Consider the following 24,073-nt stretch of genomic DNA (forward strand, 5'->3'; position numbering starts at 1 on the left):
TGGGTGGGGAAAGAAAGTCCCAAAAATCAAACTGATGGTGTTTGCAAGGTTTCACAATCTGGAGAAAGATAAGCCTGGAGCCAGCTAAAAGCTGCATCTCCCTGCTGAATCTATAAGGAAATTTTCATGTGCCTGCACCCTCAAGAAATGTGCATCTGGGAAACCCGGAGAGGGACTGGATTCTTTTCCTTGCTATAAATGCTGGAGTGAAGGTGAGGATGTGGATGTAAGGAAATGTCCTTAAGATGGAACTGTTAGCCATGGACCATGTCCTTTAACCTTTGTTTGCTTGTTTTAAATAAATAGACTGCTTAGAGAGAGGAAAATAGGTGACTTGTAGGCTTACACATTAAATATCCAGGAAGTCAACAAATAGTTGTAGAGCACCTGCTATTTCCAGTCCCTTTCCTTGTGGGGCTTATGATTTAGCGAGGAACATAGACAATGAATTGAAAGTATGACACATATAAGAAGTATAGCGTACTGTGGAAGCATGAGCCAGAGGGTGTCAGAAAAAGGAAGAGGATCTAAAGGACAAGAAGACATACAGTTCTGTGGTAAGAAAGTAAAATAGGTATCAGTACCTCTTGGAAAAGAGGCTTGGCTGGACTCTCCCTGTCATTACCTACCAGCAGCTCTGGGGGGAAGATGGGTTCCTGGGTGGGATCCAGAGGTGTGAAGTCCTCTGGCTTAAACAAAGATGGTGAGAGAGTGATCTGCAGGGAAAGAGAACAAGTAAGTGGTATAGCCTCTCCTTTCAGATGCCCAGGAGGATTGCTCCAGCCCTTTCTCCAGGTGAGTGCTGCCACTGGCAGGCTGGTGGAGGAGGGCAGGCAGCTCCTGGGAGGCAGGAATAAGAGGTCCTGTTGGAGGATCCAGGGCTAATGAGAGCCTTCAGCACCCTCATCATCTAAGCTTCACCAACTCTCATTGTCACTCCCTCCTCCAGCCACTGCTGCAGGGAAGCGAAGAGAGTATAGTGACTCTTCTGAGTCTGAGATTGCCCCCAGGCTTCCAGGGGCAGAAGGACCCACTTACTGTGTGGTCTTTCTTCTGGTTCATGCAGCAGTTTGGATTGTCACTCTGTCCTCCACAACACCCACCATCCTAGAAAAATGACAAACATTCACACAAAGATATCTGTAGAGTTTTCACAGAATTGAAGGAGACTTGATTATGAATTGCTTGTGATTCCTATCGTGTCAACAGGAGGAGCAGAGACCTCCACTCCACCCCACATGCCACCATGCAAAGAGTTGATATCTCTGTTACATTCTTGCTTGACTACTGAAAATTAAACGACTCATGGATAAACACATTGGACATAGGAGTCACAAGGAAATTTATTCTCAAGGAAATTTCTCCATGAAAGCTAGGTCCTACTTTATGTAAATATATCATTATGCCCATTTTCCTTCTTTTCCTACGTGTTACCTCCTTAGGAAGCCCCTAGGAGAAAAATTCTCATTGGTTCCCTCTAGACACAAGATGTGCTACTTCTAGATCAGCCAGGTTCTATGGGGCTTGGCTGGGTGGGTCCAAGCCTGGTTTCTCTGAGGTTCCCTGCCAAGGACATCCAAGAACAGTGCTGGTCCCAGAAATGTGTCCAGCCAGTTTGCCTCCCCACCACTTATTAGGTACTTCCCACTAAACACTCTCTTCACTGTTGGTCTGTTCTGGAGGAATGGTACAGGCTGGATCACCATCACCTATGGGGAAGGACCTGCCTAAGACCTCTCAGGAGGCCAGTGTCAATGCACAAATAGAGCACAGAATCACTTCCAGAAATGAGGACTTTCGGGGTGGAAAAGGAATGTGTTCAACCCCAAGAAGGTAGGAGTTGCAACCAGGAGCTTCAGAAGACCCTCCAAAATCATGGAGTTGTGTTGGACACAAAAGTGGGAGAAAGTCACAGGCACTTTTCTAGGGTAGCAATTCCTGAAGGAGCAGGATGGGAACACCCCTTCTGCACATGGGTCATGGGAGACGCGCTGTGTTCTCAAAGGATGTGTCACGATCCTTTGTTTACCAAGAAAACTCTCAGAAAGCCCCACAGGCTGAAGGTGTGGCCTTTGAGAACTTCTAAGCAGAGAGAAACCTCCCCTGGCCTCATTTCCTTGTCCATGAGGCTCTATATGCAGAGTTCTCTTGCATCACAGACAGTTCTGTCATTGGATGCCAGACTTCCCCACTGTCACCTTCTGCTTAAGCCTCCCCTCTATACTTAGGGAGGAAGGAAAAGAGGTTTCTTGGTGCCCTTTTTCAGCTCTCTTTTTGGAGAAATGATGCAGGGGAATTTTCTCAGGCCTACAGGAAGTGAGAGGAATTTGCATGTAGTAGAGTGCCAGTTTTGCAAGCCAGACCTTCCTGAAGAAGGACGTAAGTCACATAAGTACATTGACAACTAGTGTGCCAGCTCATTACCTCTGTGATCTTTTTCCATGATAATTCATTGGTATGTTTATGATATAAACATGTCACTGCCCTCGAGGTCTACTGAAGTTGAGTAAGGCAGATTTTCCCCGCTCCCCACTTCTGCCCTCTTAAGATTTTATGATAGACATGTAATGGTGTTTCATTTCTGCTTTAATTTGCAATTCCCTAATTGCAAAAATGTGAGGTTGAAGTCTTCTTGTACTTGCCATCCACATATCTTCTTTGATGAGATGTCTATTCAGGTCTTTTTAATTGAGTTGTTCATTTTCTCATTGCTGAGCTTTAAAAATTCTTTGTATATTTTGGAAAGGTCCTTTCTGAGATGTGTCTTTTGCAAAGATTTTCTCCCAGTCTATGGTGCATCTTTTAATTCTCTTGGTGTTCTCTTTGATCAAATCCAAAAACACTAACACCACCAAAGGCTGGTGAAGACATAGAACTCTCATTCATGGCTGGTGGCAGTGCAAAACACATGGCCACTTTGGAAAACAGTTTGGCAGTTTCTTCCAAAAATAATAAACATACTCTTACTATATGATCCAGCAGAAATTTTTAATTTTAATGAAGCCCCACTTATCAATTGTTTCTTTCATATGTCATGTCTTTGGTGTTATGTCTAAAAACTTACTGGCATTCCCAAAGCCATCCAGGTTTTGTCATAGGCTATCTTCAAAGAGATTTTGTGCTTTAAATTTTGGTTTATGATCAGTTTGAGTGAGTTTCTGATACGGGTAAAAGTCCATGTCTATATTCATTCTTTTGCAAATAAATATCTAGCTGTTCCAGCACCATTTGTTAAAAAAGACTATCATTACTCTATTTATTATCTTTGTTTATTTGTCATAGACCAGTTAACTATATCTATGAGGGTCTATTTTTGGACTCTATTCTGTTCCATTGATCTGTCTGTCTATTCTTTCGCCAATAGCACAATATCTTGATAACTGTAGCTCTAGAGTAAGTCTTGAAATTAGGTATTATCAGTCTTGAGTTTGTTGTCCTTCAATATTGAGTTGGTTATTCTAGGTCTTTCTTCCTTCCTAATATTTGTGTTCAATGCTATAAATTTCCCTCTAAGCATTGCTTTCACTGCATTCCACAAATTTTCAATTTCAGTTACTGCATAATAATTTGAAATTTATCTTGGGATTTCTTCCTTGCCCTGGGTGCTATTTAGAAGTGTGTTGTTTAGTCTCATACACAACATTTGTGAGGTTGTTCAGCTATCATGACTTCTAGCTAGGTTTAACTGTAGTCCCACAGTATGATTTGCGTCCTTTTAAATTTGTTTTCTAGCACAGAATGTGGTCTATCTTGATCAAAGTTCCATGTGAGCTAGAGAAGAATGTCTTTTCTGCTGTTCTTGGCTGTAATAGTGTATAAATGTCAACTATATCCAGTTAATTGATGATGCTGTCAAGTTCAATTATGTCCTTGCTTATTTTCCTGTCTGCAGACTATGTCCACTTCTGATAGAGGAGTATTGAAGGCTTTACATAAAATAGTGAATTCATCTACTTGTTTTCACAATTTTATAGGTTTTGCCTTACATATTTTGAGGCTCTGTCGTTACGTGCATACACATTAAGACTGTTGTGTCTTTGAGAGTGTTCATTTCTTCATCATTATTTAATGCCCCTAATTTTCCCTGATGGCTTTCCTGTTGTAATGTCTGTTCTGTTCAAATTAATATAGCTACTCCCACTTTTTAAAAATCAGTGTTAGCCTGGTATATCTTTCTTTTGCCATTTACTATTTGTTCATTTGTTTGTTTTGAGACAAAGTCTCAGAATGTAGCTCAGGCTGACGTTGAACTCACAATCCTCCTGCCTCTGCTTCCTGTGAGCACTGGTATTATAGGTGTGCACCACCACGTTTGGTTACTTTCAACTTATATGTGACTTTATACTTAAAGCAGGTTTCATTTAGACAACATAAATCCAGGCCATATTTTTTATCCAATCTGTTTTGTTTTGGCATTTATCCTGCTTGGTGTTAGCCAAACTTCCTGGCTATGTGGTTTGGAGTCTGACATTCATTTTGGGAAATTCTCATCATTGCTTCAAACAGCAATGTTCCTTTCTCTCGTCTGTCTCCTTCCGGTGTTCCCATTACACACAGGTCACAGTTTTTGTAGTTGTAGCACAGTTCTTGATTTTTAGTTCTTTTCTCCCTCCCCCCATCCCACCTCCACTTGTTTTCTTTGCTTTTTAGTTTGGGAAGTTTGCCCTGCCACATCCTCAGGCTCTGAGATTGTTTCCTGAGTCATACCCAGCCTACAACTGAGCCCACTGAAGGAATTCTTCATTTTGTTCCATAGTTTGCAATCTCTAGCATTTCTCTTTGATTCATTTTTAGAGCTCCTATCTCTCTACTTACATTATCCATTTTTGCATGATGTCTACTTTTTCCATTAAGACCTTTAGCATATTCATCAATAAACCTCTTGATTTAATAATTGAAACATCTTGCCATATCAGCTCTGATTGCTTCACATTTTGTTTGCTTTTGAGTATGACTTGTGATTTTTTTTTTCCTAAAGGCCTACACCTTGAGCCACTTTGCCAAACCTTTTTTTGTGATGGGTTTTTCCAAGACAGGAAGCCCAGGCTGGCTTCAAAACACAATCCTCCTGATCTCAGCCTCCTGAGTAGCCAGGATTGTAAGTGTGAGCCACTGGAACCAGGCCCTTGTGACCTTTTTTACTGAAAGGCAGCCATGTTGTACTGGATCAAGGGACATGCTAAAAATAGGCCTTGAATAAGATACTGTAAAATGTGGGGGATGGAGTCCTATAGTCTTAGAATCAGGTCTTAGTCTTTGGTGAATCCGAACCTGTGGACTACGATCTTCACAAAGGCCTTTCTGTCTTTTATTCCATCCTTAGGTAGGCCAAGGTGACTGCAGGGAGCTGAGGTTAGGAATTTCTCTTCCTTCAGGTAGGTTAGGCTCTGACATAACTTCAGAGTTTAGGTTCTAGCAATAGTGCTTTCTAAGAACAGACCTTATTTAGAAGAACAGAAATATACATTTCAAAATGACGTCTTCTCTCTATCAGAAGCTCAGAGGGATTTTCTCCAGTATTTACTGTGAGGACCTCACACAGTTTCTAGAGGTCAAATTCATAAATGTGTGAGGGGCATCTATGGCTACCCCCATCCTTGAGTTTGCCCACATTAAGTAGCAGCAATTCACCAATTACTGTTTGTTTTCCTGTTCTAGTACTGGGTCACGCAGAGGTTTCTGCGCACAGGTTTCTGCTCTAATAGGTCTTGACTGTCTATGTCCTGGCTGCCTCCAATGTGAGGAGCAATAGTTGGTCCTATAACCTCTCCTCTCTGATGGATCTAAGAAGAATTGATTTTTCAGCTTTTTGCTTGTCAGGATGGAATGAAAACTTCTAAGGTCCTTACATAACACTTTGGAAACCAGAAGTCTTACTTGTGCCTATGTTTATGGTTCTTCCACTTCATTCCTTACTGCCAGAGGGACATTGTCAATATTGCCATGAACAGTGAGCTCAACTCTAGCTGCCTCTCCTCATCCTCCCTAGTGTGTGCTGGGTACAGGGAAACTAGAAAATCCAAGTTTGTTCAAACTGTGTGTAAAATAAGAGTAAAAGCTCAGAATAAAGGTCTCTGGGGAAGAATTTCTCCACACCTTCTATGTCCCAGGAATTTTGGTTGCTCTGAGCTCTGAGTCTTGGTCTGCTCTGTCCCATGGGAACTAAGTTGAGGCAGGTGCTGCTACACAATGAAATCAGGAACCATTTCAATATCAATAAAACTCAAACCTTAGAAAAGAGTGCAATTATCTGCTACAGTCAAAAACCCTTCTTTTTTGAAACACTATAGGACTAGTTAGAGTGTATGTCTCTGAGAAGGCTTCCATGATGTAAATAGACAAGATTAACAATCCCTGACTCTCAGAAAAGCCTGAGCAATTAATGACGGTCATATAGTGAGTAAGAGGATAAATGTGTCAGCATCATAATTTATACCTCCATTTATTGAATACCCAAGATGTGCCAGGCATTGTCCTAAAAGAAGTACTTAACTTTTCTAAACACTATGGTAGGACCCATTATAATCCCCATTTTAGAAACAAGGACTCTTGCCCAAGGTCATGCATCAATTAAGGGATAGAAGAGGATTTAAAGCCCAGGTATTAGACTCCAAATCTGCTCTTTCCATCACTTTCATTTAATTGTGCATGTCTTACTTCATCCTCAACAGTGTTCTCTATCCTCAGAAGGCCTGCCTCCACCTCAGGTTATGTGAACACAACACTCCTTTAAAAAATATGGCAATCCTAAAGGTGAGCGAGAAGCACAGGTGTCTGTAACTCCCCCCTGAGCCCAGAATCAAATTGAGATGAAAAGGTTCAATTGGAGTCAGGACCAGTCAAGGAGCTGGGTAAAGCTGAACAGGGTAAGCCAAGAAAAAAGATCCCAGCCATCTGTTTCCCCCTGCCACATGGCAGGTGTGCATCTGTGTTTATATGATCAATGCCCACACACTGGCTGTGGTTTCTCACTCGAAATTACATGAACACCACAGAAGTCCACAAAATGTCTCCAGATCTAATTATCAGCTGCGTAAGTCCAGCAGGGTGCCAACTGTGGAAAGCAGCCAGAAGAGGGAAGGAGGAGGGATACGAGGCTGAGTGAGCCAGGCTGGCCTGTTGTTAAACCCACACTCAGCACCTGTCTGGTGCTAAGCCTGCCAGTCTCCAGGAAAAGCAGTCAGGCCCAAAGGCTTGACTTAGGCAGTATGCCTTTTCCAGGAAGGAGGGCTCCAGGCCTTTATAGGCAGGAAAACCCATGCTCTGGATAAGAAGAGCAGAACCCACAACCCAGGGTATGTGTCCCAGCAGGAGTACCCGCTAACTGGCCATCTCACCTTTCTTCTCTGTAGACCAGAAGCACTTGACATCCCTCCCAACTGTGCTCCCTGAAGGCTGCTGCTTTAGGAACAAGGCCACTGCTGTTCAGGGACCCTACTTACCCGGGCAAAGGTCCGGAAGCCCTGGAGGATGGGTCTGTAGCCCGTGCAGCGGCACAGGTTTCCTGCAGGCAGAGAGAAAAGCCACAGCGTCAGTGCTATCCCCCTGAGAGGGCGAGGGACTTGTGAACTCCAGCTCGGCTACATGCTTGTTTTACTACTTTGTTTCTGACATTCTGTTTCTTCCCTCAGAAGGCTCTCTTGCTGTTCTTATCTCTAACCTCAAAACACTCAGCATGACTTCCTTCAGGAAGCCTTCCTAGAATGCCCAGCCTGAGACCCTCCTGGTGTTCCCTGGGTACCTGGTAAAAGCCTTGTCAGGGAGCTTATCAAACTATATTCCAAAATTGCCTCCCCTTCCAAGCAGGAACCCCTTGAAAGGAGAGACTGCATGTTTCATCCTGGGACTCTGTGGCCTGTGCTAAACACAAGACAGGATTCAAAATAACTGCTTGAACAAGTGATAGATTGAAATGCTGAATGTATGGGGAGCCTTCTGCATTTAATTCAGAAGAATAAAAAGTACATCAGGCTCCTGGGCCCACTCCCAGGAGGCAAAATGAGCAGCCGGTCCCTGCCGTGGCTCAGTAGCCTGGCCACCTTTCTCTTGGGTGGTTGGTGTCCTAGAGAACTGTATTCTGGTAGAAGCCGAGGGAAGGAAGACATATCACTAGCCTATGGTCTCCCATGCCATCTGCCTAGGACCAAGGCCCTCTGACGCAGAGACAGGGCAGGAAGACACCCCAGGAAGCAGGGGACCCCAGGAGGTCTCCAGGCCAACCAAATGTTCTCCAAACTGAAAAAAAGGCTAACTTCCTAGCACATCTTAGCCACAGTGTTGGGATGATTAAAAGCTCTCCTCCAAAGGGTGACACTTCACACCGCTAACCCGTTCCTGCCTGTCACCCAGCCTGCCCTCACCTGCCCCTCTGCCGTTCTACCTCCACGCCTGTACCTTGGAAAGCATTCTCAATTTCCTCAATGGTGGGCTCAGGCTGGTTCCGGAGCAAAGCATACATGCTCATGACGACGCCGGGGGTGCAGAATCCGCACTGGGAGCCATGGCTTTTAGCAACTCTCTCCTAGAAGGGACAGGTGACAGATGCCTGTGTTGGCAGAACCTCCCCAGATCCCTGCAGGACTTGCATGAAGCCAGCCCATATTAAGAGGCAATGGGGTTAGCAGGCAGGTCACCAAGCCCCTCTGAGCTATAGGTTCCATATCTGCATGCAGGGGACCATCTTACTGCTTAAAAGGTTTTGCTGGTGGAGCGGCTGAAGTGGTAGAGCACCTGCCTAGCAAGTGTGAGGCCATGAGTTCAAACCCCAGTATTATTAAAAAAAAGATTTAAGTAGATAATCCTTGTAAAACTCTTGATGTTGTACCTGGCATGTGATAGACACGCAGTCTATTTTTAGCTACTAACAGGCAATTGCCTTCAAAGAATAGGGAATTTAGGAATTACCACACACACATGAACACTGGAAGAGTTGTATTCCTTTGGCTTCATTACCCTTCAGCATTCCTAAAGGACCATAGAACACATCTTTTTCCAAACTGGAGTGCCACTGTGTTCTTGTGTTCTTAAGTGAAGGCAAGCCTCAAAGCCCAGAGGGGAACATGAGAACTGGGAAAATGCCAGGTCAGATTTACTCTCTGCATTGAATGCCACGGAATTTCCATTAAAACTGGAAGAAATTTACTGTAAGAAGCATTTTCTCGTCCTTGTGACTTTTTTTTTTCTTCTGGTTTCTTTTCCTGTTTCTTTTTTGATCTCTTTGGAGTCTCTCTTGGTACTTATCTTAAGTGAACTTGCCAGGATATTATAACTGTAATACTAGACAGATAGGTAGATAGATGATATCGATAGATAGATAGATGATAGATAGATAGATAGATAGATAGATTTTATGAACATTGACTAAGAACCTATTATGCACCAAGCTTGTAAAGCCATTGAAAACAGCAGCAAAGAGGAGAGATCTCTAGTTAGGGGAAATACTGGAAAAAAAAAAACAAGCAAGAAATTCTAGATGGCTAGACAGTTTGTACAGGATGACATGACCCAAAGTGAGTGCCAGCTATTCAAGAGAGATCAGAAAAGGTCACTCTCAAAAGGGGCCCTTGAAGCTGCATTTCAGAGAAGAGAACATTCCAGGGAGAGAAAGAGGCAAGTGTGAAGGCTCTGAGCACAGACCAGCTCAATGTGCTAGAGATGCTGAAAGGACAGTGTGGGAGGAACTTGCTGGACTTCAGAAGTTGGCTAGGGAAGCAGCTCTTCACAAGCTGGGGCAAGGATCTTTCTGTGTGTGATGGAAAGCCACTAATGGATTTGAACTGGAAAAAGATGCTGAAATCTATGTTGGGCAGGGAATGGATTGGAAGGAGCAAGAATGAAAATAAGCATCAAGATATTGCAGCAGGCCAGGCAAAAAGGGATGGCAGCTGGGACCAAGTGGCAAGAGCAAAAACTGAGTCATGGTAGGTTTTGTTGGTAGAGTGAAACTAATTCTGGATAGATTAGATGTGGTGTTTGAAAGATTCCAAAGTGACTCCTAGATTTTTATCTTGAGCAATTTGGTAGATGGTTTTGCCATTGATTTAGGTGGAAGAAGATCTGGGAAGGTAGAAGTTAGAGGAAAAATAAGCTTCTGGTAAGTTTGAGATTAGACATCCAGGTAGTGATGTCAAGTAGGCAGTTCAGAATGAGGAGACATCAAAGCTGAAAATCATATGTGCATGCCATTTGCAGGTACAGGGTACAAAATTTAAGGAGGGAGAATGTGAGATCAGAGACCAGATGGGGAGGTAGGAGGAAAAGTAGGAAAGCACAGGGTCTCAGAAACCAAGAGAAACAAATAAATGGACAAGAAGTAGAATCTGGCTCTGTAGCTTATTTGAAGCTAAAGTAAGTGCATTAACAGTAAAGGTCTGATGATCATAAAAGGAGGAATGTTGGGGGGGAACCAGAAATAGGTAGGTGGGGGAAAAGAGAGTGTAGAAGTACAGTATATACATATATGTAAACATCACAATGAAACACCTTTGTAAATTAATTTATGCTAATAAAAAATCTTTAAATTCCATTTATAATAGCATCAGAAACAATAAAATACTTAGAAATAAATTTTTAACAAAAGCAGTGCAAAACTTAGACTATGAAAACTCCAAAATGTTGAATAAAATTAAAGATCTGTATGTCTAAAAAAAAGGAGTAAAGATCTGTACCATTGGAAAGGGAGGATTTTTGATCGATGATACGTGTATGGTCACTGGGTTTAAGCTATTTATTCTTTCACCTGTCGTTTCAAAGAAAACGACAGGCCCTAGGTAACTTCTCACACTTCCTGCAGGTTGGACAAGTTTAGTAATGTCCCCCTTTCCTGCCTAAGAAGCAAAACTAGAGAGGTGAAGCAATGGCACCCCACCCTGCTCTGACTTCACAGACTGGACAAGGTGCTCCTCCCAATTGAATCAGCTCACTCAACCGGAGGCCCTGGCTCCAGGATGTCAGGAAAAGTTCCCAAGAAAGGCATGATCTCCTGAATGACATGTTTCCTCAGATGGGCCTAACTCTGGAGCCCTCTGTGATTGTAATCTCCCAAAGAGTTCTTGCCACAGTTTCCCCACATAAAACCATGACCTTCTCTTTCCACAGTGCTCTGTTCACATCTGTTTCCACTTAGCCTAAAAGCATCCATCAAACCCCTCAGATTATGGCCTACTCTTAATCTTTATCCATTTTCAGGTGGTCTGGTTCCATCAGGTAGAAAAGTGTGGTTAGGCACTTATAAGTCTATTGTCTTATTTAGTGCTTGCTAACCTCCATTCCAATGGGGGTAGAGGTCTGACAGTTCACATTCACATTGTCTGTGGGTGGGAGGTGAGGGGTACAAGTGGAATTACCACTCAAGGAGCAGGAAGTAGATGAGTTTGTTATCGTAGGGCACAGAGAATTTGAATCCAGAATCTGGGAAGGCTGAGGCTCTCCTAAGCATACTGGACAGCAGGGAAACATCCAAATTGTCCCAGGTCTGGAGAAGCTGGACAGCCCTGCTACCAGATTCAGTTAATCCCTTGCTTCCTTTGCGGTCAATGTTCCATCAGCCCTGGCCACATGGGGAGCTTTGGGCTTGGGTACTTTCCGTCTCACCACACCCAGAGGAGATGAGGAGGCGGCTCTGGCACAACTCTTGCTCAGGCAATGAAATTCCCACCCAAAAACCCCAAGCAAGTCTGCAGCCTTGGCATAAGCTACCCTGCAAAATTCCCTGACCTTAGGAACACAGCTCCCTTCCTTCACTGACCTGCACAGGATGCAGTCTTGTCTTGGTGCTTCCGATGCCTTCCACTGTTGTCACAGCAACGTGATGCAAGGAGCAGATGGGGGCCAGGCATGCATTGGCAGAAAAGTGACTAGAACCCCAGATTAAGGTCATCATTTTATCAGAAAAGTGCAGGGCCTGTGGGACGCAGTGAGGCTTATTTATGTCTCTTCACTCTGCATTACACTCTAGGTTCCTCTGGTGTCCTTGTCACTCCATCCAAGAAAGGGACAAGAGAGGCCCTCCCCAGATGAGGTCAAGCCCCTTCAGAGTCTTATAGTGTCAGGCACAAAGCTGGAGTGAGGAGCCAGGGTCACTTTTAATTGCCTCTTACTTGGCTGAACCCAAGAGGCTGCTGAGAGGAAAGTTCTAGCAGGTTGTAGCCTTGAAGCATGTCCCTGTCTCTACAAGACCCTTCCTTACTCACCTCAGAATCAGAACCTCCCATCACTTTTGCCTCCCTGAATTCACCCCTTCTCTTCTTCCATCTCCTTCTACTCTCTTAGAGCTCCTCACCTCCCACCTCCAGTCATCACTCATTCATATGCACAATCAACATCAGTCACTGAGTGCCACCCATGTACCAGCTCTCTGCTGAGGGCTGTGGCAGTAAAGGTGAGCATAGGAAAGTAGAAGCTGGTGTGAAGAGGCAATTTAAGAGTTTTATGGCAACTGCTTCAGGAGGGCTGTGCACAGGGCACTGTGAAATCCACATTCATAAGCAGCAACTAACCCCCAGTCTTGGGAGATCGAGGAAGGCTTCCTAGAGGAGATGCTGTTTGGGCTCAGTCCTAAAGAACTAGAAGAGCTTACCAAGGGGAGAAGTCCTGGAAGAGAAGACACTGAAGACTTCAGAAATGCCTCAATCAAGAAATGAGTGGGCCTGGGGTGCTGGTAGTTACCATTGTCAGCCTGAAAGGGGCTTTGGCCCATGAGGAAAGAAAAGACTGAGGAGGAAAGTGGGGGCATAGTGTGATGAAGACTGAACTCTGTCCTAGCTAGCAAAGGATTTTGTGGATATGATGTTGGCCTGGATTTTAGAAAGATCATTTTATCAGCAGTTCAGAAATTGGTCAGCATTCATAAGCCAGGAGGACACCTGTTAAGACATCATTCTATAATGTCCTGCCCATGATCAGAGCCTGCTCAGACACACTGGGCTCCCACACTTGCATACTCATACACACATACACTCACACACTCACTCACAAGCTGACCCTAAATCCAAGCCCTTGCATGGGCCACCAGGCAGCAAGTAGGCAAAGGATACACAATCTTGTTCTCAAGACGATCATACTTGGAGAGCATCACTGTGCACGCCCCGCAGCCCCCTTCTCCACAGCCAAGTTTGGTCCCACTCAGTCCCACTAGGCAACCATGAGTTAAGGAACAAGATGGGGGAAAGGAGGCCATAGGGTTTCTGGGAATGCCTGGGCAGAGCCTCACAGGTAGACTCTTCCATTTCCACTCATGGCTCAGACCCTCCACCTGAGAGGCAGCAGAGCCATGGCCTCATCACCTAGATCAGCTGCTCTGCACTCCAGGGAAGTGTGAACAGGACTCTCTCCACTGAACAGAAGAGAGAGGTAAGTATCAGAGTACCATCAGATAGCACCCAAGTAGAAACTCCTGAGAAGCAAGTTCCTCAAGACTGCTCTTTGTTCAAGGTCTCCCAGGTGTGGTCTTATGGGAAGATAAATTGTGCACCTCAAAGATGGAGCATGCCAGGGTGACTGGGTATGCATCAAAGTCACTTAGGCCAAGCAGTGATCTTTCCTGGGTCTCACTGAGTTCTGGCTTTTCACTCTGAACCTGTTGGGCTGATAAAGTCCCAGGAACCAAAATTAGGACTAGACAGAAGTTTTTGAATATCTAGTGCACGACATATGTAAGTGTAAATTAAAATATTTTTGAGGTTTAAGACCAATATCGGGTCCGACTCTTACATATTCTGTGGAAAGATAATCTGATACTCTGCTAAGTAGTAGGCTGTTCTAGAAAACAGCAATTATGTGGTCACCTTCCCTGAGACACAAGGGCTTTGTTGCTGGTTTTCTGTCAGACTTGCAGCCCACTAATTGCCCTGGCTCTCTCCTGGAGATGCAGAGAATTAGGTTAGTATTGTCTGGCCACTTCCTTCATTTTAAGAATTAATGATTAACAGTAATGCAGTATCTTTTACTTGAAAAGCACTTATACCCATGTATGCATTTGACTTTCACAATATTTGGTTAACAGGTGGGGCAGCAACTACTATTTTCCCACAGATTAAAAGATAAAACAAGCCTGGCACTGGTGGATCATGCCTATAATCCCGGCTACTTGGGAGGCTGAGATCAGGAGGATCATGTTTCAAAGCCAGCCTGAGCAAATAGTTCAGAAGTCCCCATCTCCAAAATAACCAGAGCAAAATGGACTGGAGGTGTGGCTCAAGTGGTAGAGCACTTGTTTTACGAGTATGAAGAACTGAGTTCAAAACCCAGTGCCATCAATAAATAAATAAATAAAACAAAAACAAGCCAAGACCCAAGATGTAACTTGAATTGCACAAATATTAACTTGCATATTAGGGCCCCAACAAAGTTATGTGACTCCAGCTTTGGTGGACACCTCCTTATCAATGCTGCTTTTCTCTAAGCACACCAAAGAGGTCTTTCTATATCCTAAGGTGCTTTTTTCACTGGTCAGGATATATGCAATTACCTGCAGTTCAGATAATTGATTGATAATTCAGACAATTGATAATTGCATGAAAACAGGTAGTGGCAGACCAAAGTCTAGTAAAGTCTTCTTTTGGCCTGAGGATCTTTCTAGAAGCCAGGGTAGAATCAAGGGTTCTCTCTTACTGGGAACTCTGCAAATGAACCCTTACCACAGATTGCAATAAGGGTGAGGACTTCCTATCTACGTACCAACTTTCAGTTTTGGATTTCACTTGAGCTTTGAATTTTAAAACAGCCAGTTGCTGAGGAATTTCTTAGGCTTCTGAGCCTTCAAAGCTAAAACTGAGCGTCAGCCGTAGTGGCGCACATCTATAATTCCAGCTCTCAAAAGATTAAGGCAGGAGAATTGTGGGTTCCAAGCCAGCCTGAGCTGCATATCAAGTTCTAGTCAAATCAGGGCTACAGAGTGAGACCCTGTCTCAAAAAAAAAAAAGCTAAAACTGAAATTGTTAGAAAACTAAAATTAGTTTTATTATCAGAAAACTGAAACTGATCTCAACAGTATCTGAGAATGCCCTTCCCAGACCTCCTAGGTAGATGGGCGGGAAATGGAGTTCTGTGCAGTTCTCTGATCCCACCCGCTGATCCCTTTGCTACAAAAGCCACAGGGGTCATCCCTAAAAGCCTCCAGATGACACCAAGTCAACCAACATGCTGTCTGAGAGGAGGTGACAAACCAGAGTTAAGACCATGGATTTAAGGCTCACTTCTGTGTCAAGCAAGCCTTTGTTGTCCTCAAATATGTCACTGGAAAGAGTCACAGGCATCTTTCTGGGAGGAAGAGGGCTCATTGACAGATGTCAGAATGAGCACAGTCCTGACAACAGATCCCTGGGGAGTTTTCTGGTATAGGTGAGGGGTCAAGAGCAGGACTCGAGGCTTCACTACAGGCTCTGACACCAATTGCTCAGAATACACTAGTGAGAGGCCTCACGTCCTCCCCACTCCCATGGGACTTCTGTGGGGATTAAGTGAAATGAACTATGAGGATCACTTTGAACTGTTCCTGTACATAGTAAGCATTCATCAAATGTCCGGTCCTATTATAATTTCTGTTGTGTTTGATCTGGTGCCTCGGATTACTTTAATACTCTGAAAGAACAAAAGATACAAGGGCTCTTAAGGAAGCTCGCCCCGTACAAGGTGAAGAGCAGCATCCCAAGACACTCTGAGGAGTCCCCTGCCTTTGATGACTCCCAGGCCTGCCATTGCTACAACAGACTGTGCCTCTAAATGGTTCCCACCTCAAGAATCCTTTTCCAATAGACCCCCCCCTTTCCTTGTCACCCTGCTGCTAGACAGAGCTGGGGACATTCCCCAGGTGATCTACTTATGTACTGAGCAAATTCCAGTTAGGAAATGGCCCACTCCTCCCAGTGGAAATGGCCATGAGGCTACTGAGGGCCTTTCTCAAGCATGGCCTTAAATCCTAGAATTGCTAGACTCTTAGCTGGAGGACATCTCAAACGGTACCACAACCAATCCTCTCACTTGAGAGTTCAGTTCTAGGGAGCTCAAACACCATTCAAATTCACTTGGTTACTGAGTGATGCAACTACAGCTAAAACATAAGTGTCCAGACTCTATCATTGATCCAGTGTTTGTTCCTCCATACTTCATGGACACTCCCGTCACTAGGAAATGATGTAAGGCCCAGAGAATCAGTCTTCGTCATCCCCTCTCCATTATTCCTACTCCAAAGTCAGGATACATTTTCTTCTCAGGTAGACCAGAAGGGTTGTTTCTGGATCTGCATTTTTCTCCACCACCTACCAAAAAATGAAAGAACAATCTGTCATGGGTATACTTAACCATCCTTCCACAATTGATTTCTCCTTCAATGTCTCACTTAAGAATTTGTAGTTAATGGAAATATACTAAATAGCTCAAGAAAGCCAAGGTATTTTTCTTGTCCGGTCCATAAGAATGAACACATGAACAACAAACAGGACTAACACATGTTCATATCCTTATGTCCTAAAATTCTATCTTAGTGTTCAGTCCTGGACCCCCTTCAGGACACTCAGGTATTGCACCTGCCATTCACACAGAGCAAGGCAAGCATGTCTTCTCATTTGTCCTGCTAGATCACACCTCCAAATGCCAGGGACAGCTGGGAATATCAGCATGCAGACCTTCTCTCACCCTGTGTGTGGTTATGGGAAGCCAGTCATTTGGCTGTGTTCACCACAGTGTAGTATGTGATAGACAACCACAGCCAGAAACATGAAACGGAGCAGCCATCTCAGAGCAAAGACCCATCATTCTGTTTAATAAGGTAGAAAAGTTTGATTACAAAGTGAGATGCTAGTCCCCATATGAATTGCCTATGGAAATCTATGAAAATTTACTTCACTGCTTTTCATGCTAAGAGGATCTAGACTATTAAGATGATCAAGGGAGAGAATTGTGATAATGGTTTCTTTAGAGAGAACTGTACTATGAGACCCTTGTGGATCTCATAAAATGGGAGCAGAGTATTTGCTTCAGACCTCAAACTTAGTGAGGGCCATCTACATATAGAGTCATCATGCCACTGTTGCAGTATAGGGGATGTAGTGGCCTGGCATATCTGAATAGTTAAGGGTAGACTTAACATAAAATTAACAACCAACAATGATACATTTAAAGTCCTACTTCAACTAATACTGAAGAAGCAGAAGCGTTAGGATTGTGAACACTCCCAGAGTTTGGTAGAGCCAAGGATATGGTTGGTCATAGACCTAGTGCAGATCATCCATGAGATGGAGAGAGCTGGCTTAGGGGTGTTTAAATTGTTCCCAAAAAGACTGGCAATGGATGGGATCTGTAATACATTCTGTGTGAAGTGGACTCCCCAAAACTGGAGGCCAAGGGAGACCAGCAGCCCTGAGAAATGCACATCATTCATGTCATGGGTGGACCCTGAAGAATCCTTGAAGCCACTGTAAGAAAAGTGTCAACCTACACTTGAAAAGCTATAGTGCAATGGTACCAATTAAATAAGAGTGCTACTGCTACACCACCATACCATCCTGAATTGAGACTGTGTTTGACAACTAAATCAATAAGAGGACTTTTTTGTATATTGACCAACAGTAATCAAAAAGTTCATGAAATGCAATCCCAGATACTTGGGAGATGAAGATAGGCAGATCATAGTTCGAGGCCAGCCTGGGCAAGAAAAAAAAAAAAGTTAGCAAGAGCCTATCTCAAAGAACAGGTCAGGTGTGGTGGTGTATGTAATTCCAGTTAGGAGACATAGGAGGGTTGAAGTCCAAGCCCAGCCCAGGCAAAAAGTGCCAAATACTTTCAGAAAAATAAAATCAGAAAGGGCTCAAGTGGTAGAGCACCTGCCTAGCAAGTGCAAGGCTGAGCTTAAACCCCACTACTACCCCTCACCCCACAAAAAAGTCTGTGACACTTCCAGAGTTTGCCCTTTGAAGAAAACTTAAAGGGAAATGAGAGATAAAATTAATTCTCTCACATGATTCTACTTCAGGAGTCCAGTTTGCTCAATATCCTAATTACAAAGTTCACACAAGGGGCAACTTCTTTTCTCCTGGAGAAGAAATCATGAATGCAAATAATAACAACCCTTATCATTTTTCTGGAAGGCAACAGTAACCACCTTTTTCTTACCTTATTACTTCCCTCCACATTTTTCCTTCTTCCTGTCCTGCACATCACACCAATGCCTTCTGTGACCTCCTACATATTCAAGGTAAGCTCCTTAGGCTGTTTTTCAAAGCTCTTTCCGTTGTGTTCCCTACCTTCACTTTCTGCCCCCTACTTGTCCGCAACCTGATCTCACTACACTGAAAATACATCTTATATCTTCCAGCTCTGATGCCTTGAAGGATGCTGCTCTTCTTCTTCATGCACTTTGTTTTTGTTTGTTCATTTTGTTTATTTGTTTGGTGGTATTAGGAGCCTCATGCTTGCTAGACAGGCACTCTTCCACTTGAGCCAAGTCCCCAGCCCTTTCCACATGGACCTTGACTTAACAGAAGACCACATACTCCCTATTCAAGACTTTCTACATCATCCAAGCCAAATGTGGTCCACACTTCTTTGAATTCCTATGGAGAATAACCATGCCACTCCCATGGGTGTGGCTCAGGGCTTGCCATGGTGTGCTCCATGGAGCACTCTATCAATGGTGTGCCAATGGATATTCCCAGAAAAAAAATTTGATGGGAAGTGAGTTTAGGAAAAGTTGGGTTGAGTAGATTATTCTGGGAAAACTCAAGCATTAAAAGAAATAATGGTCAAAATGGATTATAACCCACTAAATAAAATTTAAATCCATGTTCAAGCTGATAATTAACCAACCAACCAACAAACTCTTCCTGACAGAACAATGCCAAGTTAAAAACCTGATTGGCCATTTTTTAGTAATAATTGATTAAGAATTATCAATGGATACTTGAATTATTGAGTGAAAATTTGATGAACAAGATATATAATCTCAAAGTATCTGTTTACAGGTTATTAATTACAAAGTTAAAAAGAATTATGGTGAAGGAACTTTAATGTATACCACTTTAGCCAAAAGGTCAAAGTTCATATCACACATAATGGGAAAAATTGACAGCATGGCCCCATGATAGAACGCGCTAAGAAAGACACATTGCATCTATGGTATTCCAGCCTGAAAAGCAGACTCAGAATCTAATTATAAAAAACCCATCACAAAAAAGGGCTGGTGGAGTGGCTCGAGGTGTAGCCCCTGAATTCAAAGCCTTAGTACCAAAAAAAAAAAAAGAAGAAGAAGCATAAGTAAAACTCAAAACAAGAAAACAAGGGACATTCTAAAAAACAACTGACCTGCTTTCCTCAAAAACATCAATGTCACCAAAGACAAAGGAAAACTGAGGAGCTGGTCCATGTTAAAGGAGACTAAAGAACTATGGTGCTGGGCACTGGTGGCTCACACTTGTAGTCCTAGCTACTCAGGAGGCGGAGATCAGGATGATTGCTGTTCAAAGCCAGCCACAGGCAAATAGTTCCTGAGACCCTATCTCAAAAAAACCCATCACAAAAAAAAGGTCTTGTGCAGTGTCTCAAGGTGTAGGCCCTGAGTTCAAAACCCAGTACCACAAAAAAAAGAAAGATACGCACATGTGTACATCTATATTTATTTATGTATATCTGTGTTTATACAGTATATGTATATGATTATATACATTTTATATATATATATATATATCTCCAGAAAGAGAGAATATTAAAGAAAACATAACAAAATGTTAAGTTAATGAATGTGGGTAAGGGGTATTTAATATTTCTTTGTATTCTTGTCGCTTTTCTGTAAATTTAAAATAATTTTGAAATACAAAGTTTAAAAAGCAAATGTTTATTATAGGGTTTTCATACCAATTATATACCATGGCTTTTAATATTGATCCATTCATTTCATCCACATTAATTGGATACTTACTATGTTCCGAATGCTGTGCTAGGAGGTTTAAAAATATCCAAGATGAGCATCTGTTGGTGCTATTTCTATGAAATACATTTGGAATATACCACTTTGCCTAATCATAATTCATAATTCATAATTCACCAAGTGGCAAAGTCTTGGTTTCAGAGATCGTATTCCTCCAGGGTGCATGCCATAGCCTTGGGTGTCTAAAGGATCTTGGTAAGTGTGAATGAGTGAGTGAACTCTCTGGAGCTGACACTTGCTTCTTGTGGGAATTGCTCCTGGAAACCTTGCATCTTTCATGTTGAATTCTCCCAGATTCCCACAAGAGCCACAATCTCCACTAAACAGGGTGACTGCTCAGAAAAGCAGAGTCCTGCCCCCAAAAGATGATCATTACAGTGGTAATAAAACTCCACAAAGCGCTTGCCCTTTTATCCTGACTCCAGAACAAATGTGAAAACTATAGTTATCAAGACTGATCCCAGCCCAGAAAACCCCATAGGTGTGTGGTGTATTGCATCTAACACCCACTCTAGTCCCTCTTCTTGGAGACAGAGTCCTGGACAGTGTACAAAACAAACAGAGGAAGAGACTTCTCGTTAAGAATGAGTCACCATGTTTCCACAGCTTCTTTGGTAACTTCTTTACACAATGTCCATCACTAAAGGTCTAGAACATCTTGAAAATAGAACAGGGAACACTTATTCACATCTGCCTTTATCTACCCAGAATTCCCTCACTTGTTCTTGTTTTATTAGCACTGCTTCCATGTCACTAGCCTTTACATTGCCTTTCTGCCTTTCCAGCAGTTTCTCAAGAGCCCACGTCTTTATAAATTGCAAAATGGACATTTGTCAGCAGAATCTTGCAGTAGTAGAAGCTTTTAAAAATTTTAAATCATTTTCCCAAAGTTCAAGTAAAATTCAAGGGAAACAATTTTTAACAAGTTAGTTTGCCTTGAAGTGCTTCTTTCTGAATTCACAGAACAACAGCAAGCCCATCCCTAAAGAACAGGACTTTGCACTTTCACATTCAAATTGATGGCTTAATAAATAATAAAACCTTAGGTAAGAAATGGCCTTGGAAGTCATTGGATTCAGCTGGTAACTTACTGTGAAATCACTTTCTAAAATTCTACACGTCTGTGTGAGCAGCATCTCCAGGAAGCTAACTCAACAGCTATTTCCTTCAGCTCTATGATATAATCACTGAATACAAAAGAAGCTTCAAATGCAGAGTGCAAAAGTCTTACTACCACCAGTTTGGAAGCTTTGCCCTACCTCATGACTTGGTGCCAGGTGCCAGCCCTGAAAAGGAAGCATCTCAGAGACAACATTGAAACACAGTGCCCCCAGTGACATAATTCAACCTGAACCCAACAGCTTTTTTAAATTGAATGCTGAAATGACTCCGGAAATTCTCCAAATACATCCCAATAGTTTAAGTCTTAGGAATCCTAGGACATGTTAGCTCTTTAAAATTACCTCAAAAGTCACTTTATTTCTTAACTCAATGCAAAAGTGTCACAATAACAAGGCAAATAAAACTGCCCTTCTTTGGAAGTCCTTGGGCATGGACATCATTCACATGGTCCATGTGACCAGTTACAATAGGCAACTGCAGCCACTCTTTTATGATCTTTTACATTCTTAAGTGGTGAGCGGCTGTGCTGTGGGTGTCTCAGTAGGGAGGACCAGCAGAGCTAGAGACAATGCGATGGTCTCACCTCCTCTCTCCTGACCCATACACTGAAACTGCAAAGACTCTCACCCTTGCAGTGTCCAGGATTTTTTTGGTGCCCATACCATCTTTCCTAGGTGCCTATGCACCAATGAAGTTAACCTAAGCAGGAAGGAATTTGCAACACTCATGCAGAACTGCGGGAAGGAAGATATCCTTTAGGAAAAAAATCATGACTTGCCACAAGGTGTCAGTATATGTTCCCACACAGTACATCAGAGCTAGCTGTCACATCCATACACATAATACAAAATCAAAGGCTGTGTACATCTTATATCCTGATATTATCACAAAAGCATACCTGCTCCTTCTCTCAGTAAAGACAGCCACTAAAGCAGTAGGCCATACATGACCAAACAGACATGGAAGTATGGTAAATGACCCCCTCACCTAGAAATCTGTCCCTCTTTATCTCTCTGAGCTCATGTGTCTACTACTACAGAGTTGACAGCCAGCTCACAGACACCTCTCCTCACCCCACTCCTCTTCACTCCTTTGCCCTTAGAGTTTCTTGCCTGTTCTCTAGCCCACTATTACCAAAATGCAGCAACACCTCTGAAGGGACAGAAGGAAACAAGAACAAGTAAGAGGGGACAGGCAAGGGAGAGAACCAGAACATGTCTCTCCTAGAGGATACACAATCCCTCCCAAGGAGTGGGGACTCTAAACCAAAGGTCAATTTCTGCTTACCTTTTTGCCATTCACAAAGAAAACCAACTCGTCGGCTGGCATTGTCACTGGTGGAGTTCCTGAACTCCAGGTATCTCACTCCTAAGAGACACTGCAGTTATCACTGCTCTGCAACTTGAAAGACACGCCTTCCAATAAAATGAAAGGAAGTTGGCCAATAGGCAAGAACCAGCTCAGAGCTCTGGGGCACAGACAGTTCTTGGCAAATGTTACTGGTTTATATAAGCCAGGAAAATGGAAACCATCAAAGACAGCAAATCACACTCTCTACACCTGTGTCAAAGGGCACAGAGAAAGTGCATGAAGATATTAGTATGGCCAGCATCTTGGTGCCAGGTAAGGGTGGGTCTTGGCTCCTGCCCTCATGGAACCTGCTTCATCTTCTGTCTGCTGCCAGACAGACAAGGGGAGAACTATTGCCAGTTCTTGCTGATTCACTCCCTCCAGGTCTACATTTGTTGTTTACCATTCAGGTTATGGCAACACAAACTCAGCCCTGGCAAGACTCACTCTCTCACGAACTAGTGGAGTCTTTAGGTCACAGCCATGGAACCCAGTGATCCAGACTCAAATCTTGACACTTGATGTCAACTCGTTACCTGTCTCTTACAGAACTCCCAGAACTCAGTTTTTCATCTTGAAAAGGGCATAAAAATGGCACCAAGATCCAAAGGCTGAGGGCTGAGGGACAAATGCTCTCTTGGAAGCACCTTATAAATTTGCAAAGAACCAAAATATTTATCATTGTTGCACAAGTATTCTCGACACTACACTCAATCCTGATAGCAAACCATTTTTGAGACTTTTGTTTCTCTCAGGAAAATGTCCTTGAAAAGTTGTCAGAGTAACTCATAAAAATATTTCAAATACCAAATAAATTGAAATACACATCCCCTACATAGGCTTAGGCCACATTAACTCAGAGCTGAAACCCTTCCCTCATCCAGTACCCACTCATTCCTGTTGTAAACACACATGCACACTGTCTACCCAAGCAGCACCAATGGACTCCCTCTGGTCCAGCATCTCCCAGCTGCCACCACACCCACCAGCATTCGTTCTGGTCTTCTTCAAGCCTATAGCAACCTGAAGTTACTCTGCCAGCCTTTATTGCAGTAGGACACTTCTCCTATACCCCTGGCAGGCTACATGGAGGGAAGAGAGTGACATGGGCAGGTGGGCTTTGCTTGGGTGTGCAGCAGCTTAGAGGAACTGAAGACTGCCAGGACAGCCACACTGTCCACATAACACCCCTTTCCAGTACAGCCTTGGTGTAACCAGATGAACCTTTACTTGTAAAAGTAAGCAGCATCCCACCAGTTTGCCCTGGATTGTCCTGGATTTAGCACAAATCCCTAACAAGTCCTTCAGTCCAAGGCAAACCAGGAGGCTGGTCACCATAAGGTAGTGGTTGTCAGCCAGGTCTGACACCACAGGGTCATTTGACTCTGTGGTCAATGACTAGGGAGGGGTGCTATTGCTATATGTGGAAAGAGGCCTGGGATGTGACTAAACAACTTTCCCAAGAAAGAATTATCCAGCCTAAAACATTAGTCAAGCCGAAGTTGAGAAATCCTTCCCTGAAAGGAAGAAGGGAGAAGGAAGGGAGAGGAATCATGGCTGAACCTGGAGTTTGTTTTTCTAGAAGTCAACTCTCCCTGCCCTTCCCAACTCTTTGATTGGCAGGCTTTTCTTCTATTCACTGATCCACCTGGCTTCACAAACCCTCCCCTTCCACCTAAGCAC

General features: G+C 43.3%; 1 protein-coding gene across 3 annotated transcripts in view; it reads right to left on the reverse strand.

Annotated features, from left to right (window-relative positions):
* Xdh (xanthine dehydrogenase) overlaps positions 1-22,472 on the reverse strand; it is a 59,279-nt gene extending 36,807 nt beyond the window's left edge. For 2 of the 3 annotated variants that reach the window (XM_020187219.2, XM_074049450.1), the window contains exons 1-8: positions 22,328-22,472; positions 16,199-16,256; positions 13,035-13,131; positions 11,747-11,855; positions 8,395-8,521; positions 7,443-7,504; positions 1,039-1,107; positions 630-716 (exon numbers count right to left, since the gene is read on the reverse strand). In XM_020187219.2, the coding sequence (XP_020042808.1) occupies positions 630-716; positions 1,039-1,107; positions 7,443-7,504; positions 8,395-8,521; positions 11,747-11,855; positions 13,035-13,131; positions 16,199-16,256; positions 22,328-22,369 (651 nt within the window). In that variant the 5' untranslated portion in view covers positions 22,370-22,472. The remainder of the gene's footprint in view (positions 1-629; positions 717-1,038; positions 1,108-7,442; positions 7,505-8,394; positions 8,522-11,746; positions 11,856-13,034; positions 13,132-16,198; positions 16,257-22,327) is intronic. The other variant, XM_074049451.1, reaches the window with a different exon arrangement.
* Between the last annotated feature and the right edge of the window lie 1,601 nt (positions 22,473-24,073).

This window comes from Castor canadensis, chromosome 12 (assembly GCF_047511655.1).
Source record: "Castor canadensis chromosome 12, mCasCan1.hap1v2, whole genome shotgun sequence".
Taxonomy (NCBI): domain Eukaryota; kingdom Metazoa; phylum Chordata; class Mammalia; order Rodentia; family Castoridae; genus Castor; species Castor canadensis.